The sequence below is a fragment of the Sitophilus oryzae genome, unplaced genomic scaffold (genome assembly GCF_002938485.1).
Source record: "Sitophilus oryzae breed Bouriz unplaced genomic scaffold, Soryzae_2.0 scaffold_177_pilon_pilon, whole genome shotgun sequence".
NCBI lineage: Eukaryota > Metazoa > Arthropoda > Insecta > Coleoptera > Curculionidae > Sitophilus > Sitophilus oryzae.
In genome coordinates this window covers 2,703,228-2,721,331 of record NW_022146479.1, presented here as the reverse complement: position 1 = coordinate 2,721,331, position 18,104 = coordinate 2,703,228, and the positions used below count along the sequence as shown (strand labels likewise).

The following is an 18,104-nucleotide window of genomic DNA, read 5'->3' as shown; positions in this document are numbered from 1 at the left end:
GTCACAGAACAGCTATCTAGCAACTACCGCACCTGATCGTTCAACCTTATGGCAAGTGAAAAAATGCGTAAACAGCTAGAAATAATAAGAAAAAATAGCAAATTGGTCGAAGGAATTTATCCTTATCATTTACTCTGATAAATGTTTAAATAAACTTTTCAAATTTCAATCCTTTTCAAAAACGAAGCGGGGAAATATAGAGAATAGAAAGCTCTTTTCATTGCGGTGCCACTTGACCCCCCTTCCCATTTGAAAAAAGTTGGGAGATGACACCCCCGCATAGAGGGTTGAAGATTTTGCAATCTTTTTGGGGCAAAAGTTGTCCCCCTCACAAACAAAATTGACGTGTTTTTGGATTTTCTGAAAAAAAAATTACCCTGGCCGTTATGCCTTGCGGAATGTTTTCGATGGGCTACTCTGTATTATATTTATTATACAGAATATTATTTTTCTAGAAATATTTTCCATTCGTTACAGAAAGGAAATGTAGGAAGGAAATACAGGGTATTTCAAAAAACATGTCAAATCTTTCATGGAGAGATTCCTCTCGTAAAAATAAGATTCATTTTTCATATTAACGTAGGTTCAATTCTGCTCTCTTCGTAACTAAAAGGGGTTAAAGTTTTCATCTTTTTTCGATTTATTATATTTTTTTCCAACCACTTTTAGACAGTCGAATCAAATTTTGAGGGTAAAAGTCACTATAAGTGCGACATATCGACACGATTTGTCGACACCAGGGACGTGCATATGGGTTATCACTGGAATACTTTAAAAAAAATGTGCGCCACTGACTTTTTTCTCTTGATAGCAAAATTTTGTAGACCGTTAAATGTTGACTAAAAGTTGTCTCTTCATATTTTATCCATTTCGGTCTCCTTGATGAGATAATCCCAATTTAATTAATTTGCCTTAATCCAATTCTAAAAGCAACCTTTAAAAAATTTAATGTCATTAACTTGGCAAAATGTTAAATAAGTACTCAATGATTCGTCATCAATATGAAAAAAAGTTCTTAAAAAAAATATATTATAGTAGTATAGAGTATTAAATAAAATCTCATTCATTTCTCATCAAAAAATATGAAAAAAAAAATCCTATAAACATGGGTGGGGAAATGCATAGTTTTAAAGTTACAGGATGTTAAAACTTCTAAATAATAGGCTTTTTGTAATTATCTTAAATACCAGATTTTTGGGGGGAATTTGTTTAGGCAGCACTGTACATCAGAGTTATACATTTTAATATAATTTAGTAATAAATTACATTAAATAAATAGTTTATTAATTTTATTTTTAATATAATTTTACGGGCGAATAATAAAGCTACGTTTATCTCATCTTATTATCTCTTCTCGGAAATAATATTCATGTCGGTTTACAAAACACTGCCCGAAATAGATAATGTAGGTAAATCATTGAAATTGAATGTTTATCACACATATATCGTTTGTCTTATCAAATCACATTAGTTCACTACAAGTTATCGATTAGCTAAAGCCAATAGATCCACACCCGTTCGTAGATATGCTTGTTGACCATATATACAGGGTGTTTCAAACAACATGTACCATCTTTCGTGGACGAATTTCCTACGTAAAAATAAGATAGGTACATTTTTACATTTTATAGGTTAAATTCTTCATTTTTTTCGATTTATTATATTGTTCTTTCTTTAGTGCTTCTAGCGATTTGAAGTAAATTTTGAGGGTAAAAGTTAAGTGAGGGTACTACCGTATGATTGAATAAAAACGGCGTCAGCGATGGCTATGAAATGAAGATCGCTGTCATTTTATATGTAAATTTATATGGGAAATGTCATCGATCGTCATTTCCAAGCCAACTGGACGCCGTTTTTATTCGATCATACGGTATAAGTGCGACATATTTTACTACTAGAAAGTTGTTGACATATTCATCAGGAACGTGCATATGGGTTATCACTGGAATGTTTCTCTAAAAAAAATGTGCGACACTGATTTTTTTTCTCTTGTTAGTAAACTTGGGTAGACATTTAATGCCGATTAAAAGTTGTGTCTTGATATTTTGTCTCTTTGAAGAGCTAAACGCAATTTTATTAATTTTTCTTAATCCAAGTCTAATAGCGACCTTTAAAAAATATAAATGTCATTCACTGGTCCAAGTGTTAAATAAGTACTATTTGATCCTTCATCAAAAAATATAAAAAAGTTCATATAAATATGGGTGCGGAAATGAATAGCATAAAATTTTATTTTAATTTTATTAATTGTTATTAATAAATTTGCGTTTATCTCTCATCAGTAAAAAAACCATTTTTAGATGCAATTGAAAATTGGATTTCTGTTAAACATTTTACTACATAATATTTCATTACTGATTAGAAGGTAAAATTTTCGATAAAAGTTGGGTTTAATTTTATTTTCAAACCGCATATGCACAGTCATAAAATAGAAACACTTTGCAATATAAGTCCAACGGATTAAAACCCCATTTACATTTTCATCTGCTGTTGAGAACTTGATCGCTACCATTTATAAGGCAATTTCGAAGTCGATACAGTTACGTGAAGTAGTTTCTATAGCATCGAAATTTCCTTAGGAACGTATTCAATTGGTTTCGTATACCATGCGACTACTGTCGATGACGACGATGGTCTAAATTCGGAAATCCATTCACGATCTCGAAATATCTAATAAATCATAAAGCATATATTCAATCGTCAAATAGGTTTTGACCGATTCAATATACAGCGTTGATTTTTGTTGTCAAATCTTAATAAATTCTATTGTAAGGTTAATATATTCAGCATTGTCGAAAACATAAGAGATACGAGTACGGTTAAATTAGGGCCTATAATAATTAGTGATGGGAAAAACCGATTAATTTCAATAATCGAGTACTCGAGTTTCAAGCGATTTTAATAATCGAGCAATCACTCGAGCGAAAGATTGCTCGTATTTAAAAATACGGTTTTTCTCCCGTCGCTTGTTGTACTCGCTAAGCAGTAAGTTGCGTGCGCAGAGCACATATTCTTTCGGTGATAATTGGCAAGTAGCAAGCGACGAGCGACGAGTAATTCGCTTGATTTAGTTTCTTTCAAAGCATTGTCGATGTAGGTCGTTAAATTTTGTCACTCAGATACGCAACGGATAACGTCGTATAAATTTGCTACTTGCAATGTATGTAGAAAATTCGCTCGGCTTTTTATCGAGTATGTCACATTAAAATCGGATTTCAATTTATTTCATTCTAGGACCGCTTGCGTTCGTCGCTCGTAACTCGTCACTTGCATCGCTCGTTCATAATCGAGCGATGTCGGTTATTTCAATAATCGAGTAAAGAGCAAATTCGCTCGAGTCATCACTAATAATAATATGCCGTTTAGAAATTTTTATCCTGAGTAGTTCCACAGATATTCGAGAAAAGCCGAAAATAATAATAGTGGAGTGCTTTAAGCCCTTATGGGATAGAAACCTCGGAATTCATTTACTGTGAACGAATTTTTATAAAACTTTTTGCATTGTATTGTTAATAAGATATGTTACAAAGTTTACCCATTTAAATTCGTTGCTTTCACTTTAGTATTTAAATAAACACACATATACAAATGCATACATACTCCGTATTCCGGAAAAGCTCTGTATCAGGATTCCTATTTGAGATTTTCACTCCAAACCTTTTACAAAATATATGTTTAATGATCACCCTGTTTACTGTCCACAGAGTCAAATATATATAATTTATTTATTCGAGTTCAGTGAATTTGCTATAAAATTCCGGTTCCCAAAATACCTTAATACCATAGAGTATACTAAATGGTCTTTGAATTATGACCACGTCCATGAGAACGTCAATCTAGACGTCCAGGAACCTTCGTATGAGAACTTCTAATCGATACGATCGACTTATTGTAAGTTTATCGCTAAGAAACCGCCGTTTGCCAGCTTTTGAAATTGATAATGAATTGCACTTAAGGACCGTACATATTAACTGAGATATTAACTAACGGACTACACAAGAAAGATTAAATGAAGCAAATCTTATCTCAAGAAGGCCTTTTTCGGGACCAGAACTTACTAGATGTGTTGACTAGGCCCAAAAGCAAAGGCATGGTCTTAATGTAAAAATTACAAAAAAATATTAGTGCCTTCTTTAAAACTGAATATTTCCAACAAAAATAAAGCTAATAAGATGAATCAAAAAACAAACCATCGAGAAGGGATGTATCTAGGTGATAAAATGATTTTTAAATTTCTTGCTGTTTTAACATATTTCACAGGGTGTTTCAAACTTTCACCAAAATATCAACATTTTGTTTTTCCTCGTATAATTAACAGATGGGGAGTTTCATTTTTAATTTAGAAAAATTAAAAATGAAACTGTGAAAAATATGATACTAAAAAGTCAAATAATTTAGCAACACACTGCTTAAAAAATCATCATTTTTCGTACCGGTGAATGTATTTCAAAAACTATACATTTTAGTCATATACTTTTCTAATGAAACAAACCTTTATTTTTTTACTAGAATCCAAAAATCAATTAATATATAGGGTGTTCCATTACAAAAAACATAACTTTTATGTGTAACTTTTTGAGGGGACACCCTGTAGAACTCTAGATAATTTTAGAAAATGCTTTAAATTGACTTACATAAGCTCACAAAATTTCACTTCAATATAAACTTTTGTTCTCCTTGCAAGAACCGCGGAATATATGACGCGCCACCCTGTATAATTCGATTTAAATCAAAATTTCAATAGAATATAAGCAGAATAGGTATAGCTTATGCATTAGATTTATTTATTTCAATAAATTTACTTAGAAAAAGAACTAAAAAAATCAAAATATTAAGAAGGAAATAATTAAGAATTTACTAAAATTACTAAAATAAAAAATTAAAAGCAACGTAAAAAAATGGGTAAACATTTTAGTATTTTATCTATAAAACACAATACAGAAGGTTTTACATTAATACATTCACAGTAATTGAATTCCGAGATAAAAGTCTCTGGGCACTCCACTAATAATTGAAGATTTCGATTTTATTTTTTTTTTCGATTTCATTTTATAATTTTCCCAACAAATTTAGTGAAGCTGATAAATATGGTAGGACCTCGCTAATACTATTAATCATGAGAATAGTGGTTTGCCGCAGACGTCTCACGGTACGAGTAATCCTAGGTCGAATCGTCCATGGTCTTAACGGTGATTGACCGGACGAAGACAAAACGACACCACCACAAAACTTAACGGATTAATTGCATAAAAACATTTTCGATTAAATCTCATGTAAAACCGAGTAGGTATTTTCTTAGGCTTTTGAAGGCCGGCTTTTAGCTTTGAAGGTTATAAACTTTGTCAAATAGTGAGATAGCGGTAAGCTGTTCGGACCATATTTAATGAATTCTACCAAATTAAACTGTATAACAAACAATTTAATGAAATAAAGGAACCTACGTTGTGTTAAAAATATTTTTTAATGTGATTATCTCGGATGCGCTCGACAGAAGCAATATTCTGGGAAATTGGAGGAGGATAGGTTATGTAAATGAAACGCTAAATTTGTAAATAGCCCTACTTATTTTATTGAATGAAATGAAATTAATGAGTGCCGTACTCTGCATGGAATTCACAAGTAAAAGAGCACGGCAGAGAAAACCCTGATCACTATTCCAGAGATCCAACTATGTTGTTTTGAACTTTAATTAAAGATAAATAATAATACAAATACTATCTTCATACCAAGGTTTCGGGTTTAATACATTCATAACTGAAGAAGTTTTGTTAGTTAGCAGGTCCCCATATGCAGGTACTGAGGTCCCTGGGATTCGGGAGGCTACTCAGCTAGGGTTTTTGTTGATATGGTTGGTGCCAATATATTTAGACTACGAGTTTATACTATATACTAAGGGTCGGCATTTCTGGTCTTGGGTGCCGGTTTTCATGTGTACGAAGAGTACGGTCAACACGCTTAGTAAAATAAGATGTACTGAATAAAGACAGAAGGCGAGTTTTTTCCCAAGCGCATGGAATCTAGCGTCAGATTAAGTAGTTATGTAATAAATACTTCGTATTTTTGCTCACTCCAACTTACTAGATCGCCATAACGACTCACTCCTCTACATGTAAACGCCGACCTAAGTGTGTGCTTGCCAGAGGGGTATACCATTTATTGGTTTTGACTGCTCATTTGTGTGCTAAGATATTCACCCAGGCATGATTGGAAATTATTAGTATACGCAACAAGGCCCTTATTGTCACACTATTATACTGTCAAAAAGTCATCCTGTTGTCATAAGTTGTGTCTCAAAAAGTCATACTGAACCTAAAACATCGGCACGAATGTACAGTAAACGATTGCATTTAGTTTTAATTTTAAACTAGATATTATTCACAGCATAAATGGAATCTATTAAATACATACACATGCTATACAGGGTGAGTCTTAACACATTAAAATTTTGATGTATTTTAAAATTTTATATATTGTGTTCTAGTGGACCGATTTTTATTATTTTTTAAGCAATTTGTAGCTAAATTATTTGATTTTTTAGTATCTCTTTCTAAATCAATAATTACATTTTCTATCTTCAAAAAAAATTCCATCTATACGAGAGAAAACAAAATGTTTATATTTTGGTGAAAGTTTCAAGCACCCTATGGAGTATATTAACAAAGCAAGGAATTTAAAAGTCATCTTCATCAGTTCTAGGTGCATCTTTTCTCGATAGTTTGCTTTTTGGTTCATCTCAATAGCTTTATTTTTTTGGGGATATTCGCTTTTGAAGAAGAACATTTTTTTGTAATGTATAACCAACACTGGTGTCGGTGTTGATCTTAGGTGTTCAGGGCCGTTCCTGGCGAGCGTGCAGTGCGTGCACGCACGTAGGAAAAACATTTTGGGAGCGCAAAATCAAAGGGCCAATCAGTACTTTGTAACAAAAAACCGATACGCTTTCTTGCCAATAAACAAATACTTAAACTATCAGAGAATAAAGTTTGCTTAGCGTCTTTTTTGCGTTGGCCGCACCGAGTAAACAAGTTAATAGGGCAATCTGTCGGCAACACATTGATCTCATCTATTTATTTTTCATTTTATTCATTTTATGGAAAGCACTGTTTATTAAAATGTTGTATCCTATTTTATAGGGCTTGTTTCTCTCTACAATTTCCTGTCTCACAATGTACCGTTTGTGTCGGGGGAAGGGATCATAGTTTCATAGTTGTCGATTTTCGAAAGAAATCAGTACATGTATATTATTTCGTATATTTTTTTATTTTATTGATTTTATGGAAAGCACTGTTTATTAAAATGTTGTATCCTATGTTATAGGGCTTGTTTCTCTCTACAGTTTCCTGTCTCACAATGTACTGTTTGTGTCGGGGAAGGGATCATAGTTTCATAGTTGTCAATTTTCGAAAGAAATCAGTACATGTATATTATTTCGTATATTTTGCATTTTATTGATTTTATGGAAAGCACTGTTCATTAAAATGTTGTATCCTATGTTATAGGGCTTGTTTCTCTCTACAGTTTCCTGTCTCACAATGTACTGTTTGTGTCGGGGAAGGGATCATAGTTTCATAGTTGTCGATTTTCGAAAGAAATCAGTACATGTATATTATTTCGTATATTTTTCATTTTATTGATTTTATGGAAAGCACTGTTCATTAAAATGTTGTATCCTATGTTATAGGGCTTGTTTCTCTCTACAATTTCCTGTTTCACAATGTACTGTTTGTGTCGGGGAAGGGATCATAGTTTCATATAGTTGTCGATTTTCGAAAGAAATCAGTACATGTATATTATTTCGTATATTTTTCATTTTATTGATTTTATGGAAAGCACTGTTCATTAAAATGTTGTATCCTATGTTATAGGGCTTGTTTCTCTCTACAATTTCCTGTCTTACAATGTACCGTTTGTGTCCGGGAAGGGTTCATAGTTTCATAGTTTTCGATTTTCGAAAGAAATCAGTACATGTATATTATTTTGTATATTTTTCATTTTATTGATTTTATGGAAAGTACTGTTCATGAAAATGTTGATCCTATGTTATAGGGCTTGTTTCTCTCTACAATTTCCTGTCTCACATTGTACTGTTTGTGTCGGGGAAGGGATCATAATTTCGCAACATCATAAAACACATTTCAACACATCATAAAAATTGTGTTTATTTATTTTATGCATTTTCTTTTATTAATATTTTACATAGCGTTATAAATTTCCAGGCCTACACTTCATACCTTTTACATGATTACTAAAGAATCGACAAGTTAAGAATAGACCATCATTAGTTGATTATTTAAGCAATATTCTTGTTTACGTTGTAAAATAGAGGCGTGATTTCAGGACAAATTAGCTTTTCCCGATAAACGTCCGCTTCAGTTCTGAATAAGATATAATGCCACGCTTGTTGTGAGCATTTCCTCTAGGAAATAATAGAATAATGTTGCATTGTGTAGTTCTGCATATACGGAGAATGCAATTTCTGTCTGACGAAGGTGAATCAATAGAACGTGAGCTTGTTTTTATCTTTTAAAATTAAAAATAAATTATACAGTATGTCTCCGGATGGTCTTTACCAGATAAAAAACTTTTTTATTATTGATAATAATTGATTTTATTAAGTATTTTCTTAGTATTGACGGACATAATTTTCTCAGTATTGACGGAAAGCTGTAATTGTGTCTTGACTGTCTTTCCAAAAAAATCCTGTATGGGTATTTCGCCACTGCACTGCAAGAAAATCTACAAAATGAAATAATTATTTTTTGTAAACACTTCTGCGTTAAACCTAAACGGACGCTGCTTGTCAGAAGTTATGTTTACGGTAATACAAATTTGCCTAACAAAGCAAAAAAAAATGCTTAACGTTTCGGAAAGTTATCTCTTTCCGTCGTCGGAAGCAAAAAAATACAAAGAATAAAGAAAAAACTATTTAAAATATTTAAAGTCAACTATTCGAGAACACTTTACTTTTTTAAAACAGATACGTCTACAAGAAACCGTTGACGTTCTGTTAAAAATAATTAATTTACATTTTTTTTTATTTTAAAATTTTTTTATTTAATTTATTTTTTTTTATTTTATTTTTTTTATTTTTTTTTTTTATTTTTTAATATATTTTTTAATTTATTTATTTTTTTATTTATTTATTTGTTTTTATAAAACGTCAACGGTTTCTTGTAGACGTATCTGTTTTAAAAAAGTAAAGTGTTCTCGAATAGTTGACTTAAAATATTTTAAATAGTTTTTTCTTTATTCTTTGTATTTTTTTGCTGCCGACGACGGAAAGACATAACTTTCCGAAACGTTAAGCATTTTTTTTGCTTTGTTAGGCAAATTTGTATTACCGTAAACATAACTTCTGACAAGCAGCGTCCGTTTAGGTTTAACGCAGAAGTGTTTACAAAAAATAATTATTTTATTTTGTAGATTTTCTTGCAGTGCAGTGGCGAAATACCCATACAGGATTTTTTTGGAAAGATGAATCCGCCACAAGGTATAGACATTTTTTACAATTCAGGTATTTGACTGTCTTATGTCGACTGACTTGTCAGTATCTAAGTTCGTCATGTTTTGCCTCATATAGTCATAAATTAGAACCTTGTGAAGCTTGCTCTAATTCTGGACCTGACTTTTAAAGTACTTTTTACGACAGTATTTTGTGTTATAGAGTTATAAAAAGTTAGACATTTTAATATATAAAATGTAATTAAAAGTTTTTAGTGTACATCTATTGATATACTTTATACGGTTTGGAAGTTTTTATTAGAGTGACACGAAAAGTTAATTAATGCTGGTAACGCTGTGTACTTTTATGGAGCACTTGAATAGACACGGGTAAAATTTTTTAAAAAGCGTATGCTTTTTAGTAGAAAAGTTAGTTATCCGGCTTTTTAATATCAAAAGCAAGAGTTAAAGTGCATTTTTTTCTCCAGTGTTGGCGCTTTTGACGCTTAATGGTTCTCTTGTGTCTCTTCATTCTTCATATTTAATTCCATCAGTTTTGGGTAATATCATTTTAGACTATAAAAATATGATACTTTGACTTAATTTATTATTATAATAAAAACGAGTTACTTATGGAGTAAAATGTGTAGCAATTATAGTAACTATAACCCTGAAAATTTCATTCCAATCGCTATAAGCACTTGAAAGAAAATTATAATAAATAAAAAAAATAATTATTTTTTTTTTAGACTTTAACACCCTGTAGCTACGAAACAAAGTAGAATCGGACCTATGTTGATACAAAAAATAAATATTTTATTTATATGTGAGGAATCTCTCAACGAGAGATGGCACATGTTTTTTGAAACACCCTGTATATCGCTGAGATGTAATTATTACTTAAAAGGGTGTTACTTTTTATATTATTTGCGACTTTTGAAATTGTTTAAAAAATTATTAATTATTTGTGAACGTTCTTTGAATGGAGTGAAACGTACTTTTTGTACCTTTCCATGAAACCTCGAAAAAAGCCGTATCAACACCAACATCAAACGTACAGGCTCGCCGTAAAAATATCGTTTTTACTCCTAATAAAACAATATACGTACTATTTTTTTATTTTATTTTTTTTGTCATAAAAAGAGACATATTTCGATTTATAACTTATATGATTTAAAATACTGCTAATTTTATTATTTGTTATAATTTATTGTAAATGAATTGTGTATTTTGTTCCAGGGCTTTAATGCTTCAACAGAAGAACCAAGAAGGAAAAGACCAGAGGAGTCTAAACCAAATCATGTTCTTCTATTTACTATTATAAATCCCATGTATCCTATTACAGTGGTAAGTCTTGTTTTTTTTTAATATTCTTAATACTATAGATTGGTTAATTCGTATTAACTATTATTGTGCTTATGTGTTTATATCTAACTTATAATTATTTTGCTTTTGAATATAATATGTTAAAGTAAAAACAATAAAACCTATTTTGAAATATAATACAGTAGAATGGCTTATTTCGGTGGTTAAGTTGGATCACTTAATATAAAATAATTTTTAAAAAAAATTCTAATATATTATTTAGATAACTCATAACTTTCAAGTAATTAAATTTTATTTGAAAATAACTATCATTATCAAATTTAACTATCATATAATTGACATATCATTCCTCTAAAAAAATATTCGATTATATCACCAGTAGGGTTTCCAATTTTCGGGATCGGGATCCCGTTTTGAAATCCTGGGATATGAACCTATAATACCGGGATTGACTATCAGAGACTAAATAAAAGACTAATTAATAAAAATTCAGCTACATATCATGTCAAAAAGAACATGAGAAAAGAGCTTTATTAAAATAGACAAAACAAAATAACATTCATATTTAGTAAGTAAAAAAATACAATTCTTGTTGTCTGATATCTCAAGGATGTAGCATTTGTGCCACTAAGGGGTGATTTATCTGCTATAAAGTTAGTCACGAAAAGGCTTAGGGTAAGGCGATTGTTTTAGAGACAGGACAAATCTTCTTGATGAGGTCTAGAGGATCAAATGCATACGAGAAAAGCTAATGCCGTTTTTTGAGACAATGGATGTGTCGTGGTTATTATTTAGATATGTTATAAATCGTGAAAACATTATATATGTATTTCTTAATTGGTTTGAACAAATACCATTATAATATTAATGGTATTTGTTCTTTTGCAATCAGTATACCGGATGCGTCTCAAAAGTGGCTCACCCGTATAACTTTTTTATTTTTTTAGATAAAACAACGAGATTTGGTTGTAGATATGTGATGTTAGTATATGACATAAATTGGCATTGATTGACGTATTCAATTGTCTTCGGTGACTTCCGGTTTCACCGGAAACGACTACAACTTTTGATTTTTAAATGGTACCCTCGGTATTTTTTTACTTTATTCGATAGAAAATGATACTCTGAATCGAATGACATATCATATGTCAACTTTTGACTTAGTCACTCAAAAACAAATTGTATTTTAAATTTCAATCTAGTGTGCCATGGCTGTGTTAAAAACATTAAATTTTAATCAAGGAGCCTTAGACAAATAGATTTGATCGTCTAATGTTTTTAGTGTCTTGTCCTGGCCGGTCAAAAGATACCCAAATCGTATTTTTAATCATATTTCAAATGGAATGAGGGTGGTTCATTCGCTCATTAGTATATTTGGAAAAATCATTTTTTTACGAATCATTTGATACCACACACTTGGTATTTCGAGTCAAATTGTCGTTATGAACCGTATGTTACAATGTCAAAAGTAAAAAAAATTGACATATGATATGTCATTCGATTCAGAGTGTCATTTTCTATCGAATAAAGTAAAAAAATACCGAGGGTGCCATTTAAAAATCAAAAGTTGTAAGTAACCGAAAACAATTGAATATGTCAATCAATACTAATTTATGTCATATACTAACATACCAAATCTCGTTAAATAAAAAAGTTATAGGTGTGAGCCACTTTTGAGACGCAGCCGGTATACTTAATTGTATTTAGGTCTCTTACGTTTTTATGGCAATTTTACAATTCAAAACCTTACACTTTTTTGGCAATAAGAATTAGTTAATAGTAGCTAATATCAGAGAGCCAGGTGCAACTATTTCGCGTTGTAGAAAAGGTTGCTAATGAAAATAATGATGCATATTCTAGCGAGTTTATAGAAATATGATTCATGTATCCAGTTTTTGATAATGAAAAAGATGATGAGAATTTTGATAGTTCCATGTTTGTGGTATACCAGAATGGCACTGGAAAACACTGGTATAACATTGTTTGAAATATGAAATAAGAGTTTTTACACTGCGTGTTTTGATATAAATATGTTGAAGATATAGATGAAGGTACTGTAGAGATGAGTAGCTCCGGATGGATACGAATCCGCAAATCTCTCTCGGTGCTAGTACTGATTGATGTAGATATTACTGAATATCGACCCCATCCGCGGAACTGCATTGCTGACAGCCAACCGACCAGGTCGTTGGCGGATAGCGAAGACATAACGATGCAGCGAAATAAATCAATATTGGAGAGTATTGGAATAAGGAGGGAACTATGACTGCTGTTGAGCTGCATTTACTGTTTTTTAAATTTACTTCATACCATTAATGGTTTAATACGGATATACCCATCTCTAGAAGGCGGACAGATATATAATAGATATTAATAAAACCATAGAGATATAGTAAAAATTAATTACATACTTTGTTTGTTGTAATGGTGTCATAATGGAGAAAGAGTTAATCATAATGCCAGAAAGGAATTTTGAACAATGGTATGATTTATATAGAAATTATTAGAATCGGAATACTTTATAGAGTAACTTAAACCTACCGGATAATCGAAAAAAAACGGCGTCAAAGATTGGGGAATGGAATTCGATGATTTTGAATGATTAATTTTTAAAAAAGAATCGGACACACAAATCTATTTCCAAAAAAAAAAATTCTGGAATTTTAAACTACACCATTTTTACTAAATACAAAAATAAATTACAACCATCTTAAGGCCAACTGGCAGTAAGCGCCATTAAAAAATAAAGAAGACTACGGACCAAGTAATGACGTCTAGGGCTTGACCTCGCCAAAATTATTATCGATTCCCATTCCCCAGCCGTCTTTGGTCGTTTTTAGGGTTCCGTACCCAAAGGGTAAAAACGGGAACCCTATTACTAAGACTTCGCTGTCCGTCCGTCTGTCACAAAGGTCTATCTTATGAACCGTTATAGTTAGACAGTTGAAATTTTTACAGATAATGTATCTATGTTGCCGCTATAAGAACAAATACTAAAAACAGAATTAAATAAATGTTTATAAATAAAAAAGTACTTTCACTAAATATTACCTTTTAAGTAAGAATTTTACATAGAATCTTTCAAGTCCTCGGTGGCCGCGTGGTTTAAAGCGTTATGACTTTACGCTGCTATGACGTTGGAGCTGTAGTAAGGCAGTTTCGAATTATTAGTCAAGGCGACTTTTTTTTAATCGTTTTTTTTTATTTTTACATATTTATTTTTACTTTTTACATATTTATTATTGATTAATACAATTTTTAGTAATGTGTTTCTTCATTTTTTTTTAAATTACCGTAAAATGGGGTGAATAGAAACATAGTGGTGAATAGAAACAACATTTCTGAAAAAAATCAAATCACGATTAAAAATATTCAAAGTAAAAAGAGTCGACATATCTAATTTTTCTATCATTGGTAATACATAATAAAATGTAAAAACTATATTTTTATCTGTGGCAGCACTGTTTCTGTATTTCCAATTACCAATTATTTTTTTCTAAACAATAATTATTTATTGATTTATCTTAAATGGGACAGCGTCAGTGATATATTAGGTATATTCTGATATGTTTAGAAATATATTTGGAGTACATTAACATCCTATTTGTCACTGTCCGAAATACATGCTTCGTATAAATCAATTTATTAATCTAAAGGTACCATGAATAATGTAAGTTGGTTAATTATGGATCTGGTTGACAATGATGGATTTGATATTATTTTTATTTCTAGTTCTTATCGGATTCGGCGTGATAGTTTAACCATTCGATAAAAAATAGATACTTACAGCTACCTAACTTCGTACGGTAGGGATATACAAAGTTAATTTTTTTCTTTATTTTTTTAATTTAAATTTAATTTTTTCATTTTTCAAATAGATATTTTTCAAAAAAATAATTTACTAATATTCGCAGTAAACAGTGGATATTAACAATAACAATATATTATTATTCTTAAATTAATTTTTGGTGACATTTAGGTTCCGAAAACACTGAAATTATGTTTTCATCTTGTTTAAAAAAAACTTTATTTAGTCTATAGACAAACGTTTCGGCCCCCAATACAGACTTCATCAGTGTTACCTGTATCATACAAAAATTAATATTCATAAACAGATAATCTATCACAGCACAATGACATGATTTTCACTAAAGTTTTTCGAACAGTATAAATTTGTGCAAGAAAAAGAGAAATACCTGAGACGGTTGGAAGCTTTTGAAATGTGGATCTACAGAAGACTCTTGAAAATACCCTGGACAGATCATGTACGCATTGTACGAGGTTCTTGGGAGGCTTAACAAGGAAAGGGAATTACTTGCAAATAGAAAAAAAAAACGAAAGACAGCATACCTGGGCCATGTCATGCGCAATAGTAGAGCAAAGCTTCTGAAGTTGATTATACGAGCCCTAACAACTATATGTTGGGACAAGGTCTTTTTTTGCAATAAATATAGTAATTTGTTAAAACGACTCAATTTATTTTGTTTATTATTCTAAATTCAAACATTACAATATGATCTAGACAATTTTACTATATTTTTAAACTTTGCAAACAAATCACTTTTGATAATAGCTTATTTTGCCAAAATCAAGCCAAATTTGCTATATATTGGGACAGCACAACAAGAAATTTGTTTAATACGGAGTTACATCACCTTTCGCCTTAACAACTGCCTGAACTCTTAATGGCATTGTATTTACCAAAGATTGGTACATTTGAGGAGAAAAATTATTCCAAATTTCCTGCAGTTTTGTCCGCAAATCAAAAATTGTTCGTTGAGGGTGGTTTCTTAAATATTGCTTCATTTTATGCCACACAATATCTATAACATTGAGGTCCGGACTACTTGCAGGATGGGATAGAACTTTTATATTATTATTACCGAACCAATTTTTAGTTGATTTTGCTGAATGGCACGATGTTCCATCTTGTTGGAAAATATAGTCTTCGTTAGGAAACAATCCTTGAGCACTAGGCAAAAGTGAGGTCTCAAGTATATGTTGATATTTTTGGGCGTTAACAGTGCCATCTATAAAATTCAATTTGCCCAAACCTCTTGCTGACATGCAACCCCAAACCATAATCCCCTTAGGAAATTTAACAATCCTCTTTAAGCAATCTTTATGAAAGGCTTCTGCTTTATTTCGTATTATTCGTTTTCGATGATCTCCAACGCAAACATCAAATTTAGGCTCATCGCTAAATATGACCTTATTCCAATCATTTTGTGTCCACGATAATTTAGATTTTGCCCAATTGTAGCGATTTTTCTTTTGAATTTCTGTCAGTAGCGGTTTTTCTTTGGCCTAAATAAGAATTTGTATCAATAATCTTCAGGTAATTGATTATCCACACAAAATAAAGTTTACCTTGTAAAACCCCAGACAGCATTTAAGGATATATTTTTGGCAACATTCTCTTGATATATTTAAACCAGTTACAGTATTCCATTTAACTGTTACTTCGCGAAGAGTACTTCTTCTCGCAGACTTGCACATTTTTACTAAATTGCGTAAATATCTCTGAGATACAGTTTTTGGCATTCCCGAACTTTTACCTCTAACGTCTACATTGGCAGATTCGCCCTATTTTTTTTTATTATATTAAAGACCGTGGTTTTTGGAAAACTTAAATCATCAGAAATTTTTCGAATTGTTTTTCCCGTACTGTATTGACGAATGATAATATCGCGTAGTTTTTGATTTGTAGCTTTTCCACGGACCATTACTTTGAATTAAATTAGCAAAATTGAAAATTAAAAAGAAAAATTATTAGTTTAAATCTCACTACTCAAAGTATTTTTCAGTTTATTACATTTGTGACGTTTATATTAAAATAAAATGATGATAAATTAAAACCATTATCCCAACATTTAGTTGTCAGCAAATTTGTCCTTATAATACCAATTACCAATTTACGGTTCGTTGCCTCGACTTTATTTTATTTCATTCTCAACTCTAAAACACTGGCTATGATAGAAAAAAAAATGAACACTGGTTAATATTAATGCTGGGTTTATACAACATTTGCATAAGTCGTAATCATAATCACAGTCTTAATCATCGTCATAATCACAACGCAATTTTAATGTGCGTTTATAGAACATTTTCATAATCATAATTTTTATATCAGTGAAGTTGGGTAACATAATTAAAGGCTAAGTTCATGGTAGATGTCAACAGGTTTATAGGAAGTGGATAGTTTAACTTTTATGATTATGACGATGATTGTGATTACGACTATGTAAATGTTGTATAAAGCCGGCATAACTTGCGCAAAGACCTAATTATCACTTAAAAAATGTATCATTTCTAACTTACAAGAAATCTTGCAAGACTCTTGAAATTTCTTGCATATTAAAGTCTTGTCTTGTCTTGAAATTCAAGACAAGAAATTTTGAAAGTCTTGTCTTGAATTTCTTGTAAGAGTCTTGGTCTTGCAAGACTTTTTCAAGACTCTTGTGCAACACTAGGACAGACAGTGTTTCGCCGCGATTGTTGCCAACCTTCGTTAGAGGATGATACTATAAGAAAGAAGATTACTCTACTGATGTTTCCAAAACCAAAGCAGGAACAGGGATAGGAACATTTGAGTCGAAAACTAAGTACTCAGAACAAATGGGCATCTACCCCAGCATCCTTCAGGTAGAAATATATACGGAAGATGCGTACAACTTCTTATCTTAGATAGAAACTATCGGAAACAAAAAATGTCCATCTTATAGATAGTCATGCAGTATTAAAAGCGATCAACTGAGTAACTACCAATTCGAAGTTGGTGAAAGAATGATTGGAGAAGCTGAACAAATTAGGCAAAGAAAATAAAGTCCTATTCTGGGTGCGAGCCCACTAAGAAATAAAAGATATCGAAAAAGCAAACGATCTAGCTGGAAAAGGAGCGAACACTAAACTTAACTGGACCAGAACCGTTGTGCTTCCCAAATGGAAATCAGCCTAACGCGGAACTCAAGAACCTGGTAGACTCGATCCGTAACCTGGAATGGGAAACCTTTAACGGTCTAAAACACTGGGAGAAATTTCTCAGTTTTATTAGGTTTTCTTCACAATTCTCAAAGAAAAATCAAAGATTTTCCTCGACTGAAATAAGAACAATCTTCGGATTGACACGGTTTTTTTAACAGGACTCTCAATGAAGACCTCAGTAGATTGAAGCTAAGAAATAACAGCGAATGCAGATTCTGTGGAGAAAATGGGGAAACACAATAAACTTTGGTACGACTGATATATCTGAGGACACAATAGATCTATAAGGTCGCGGTGGTTAACCTTCCTCTTTCTATACAATCTACGAGTACATCTACATTATATTTAATACT

General features: G+C 31.4%; 1 protein-coding gene across 3 annotated transcripts in view; it reads left to right on the top strand.

Annotated features, from left to right (window-relative positions):
- LOC115882159 (heterogeneous nuclear ribonucleoprotein L) overlaps nt 1-18,104 on the top strand; it is a 356,844-nt gene that overhangs the window by 5,520 nt on the left and 333,220 nt on the right. For 2 of the 3 annotated variants that reach the window (XM_030900031.1, XM_030900033.1), the window contains exon 2: nt 10,681-10,788. In XM_030900031.1, coding sequence (XP_030755891.1) covers nt 10,681-10,788 — 108 coding nt within the window. Of the gene's footprint in view, nt 1-6,291; nt 6,423-10,680; nt 10,789-18,104 lie in introns of those variants that run through there. The other variant, XM_030900032.1, reaches the window with a different exon arrangement.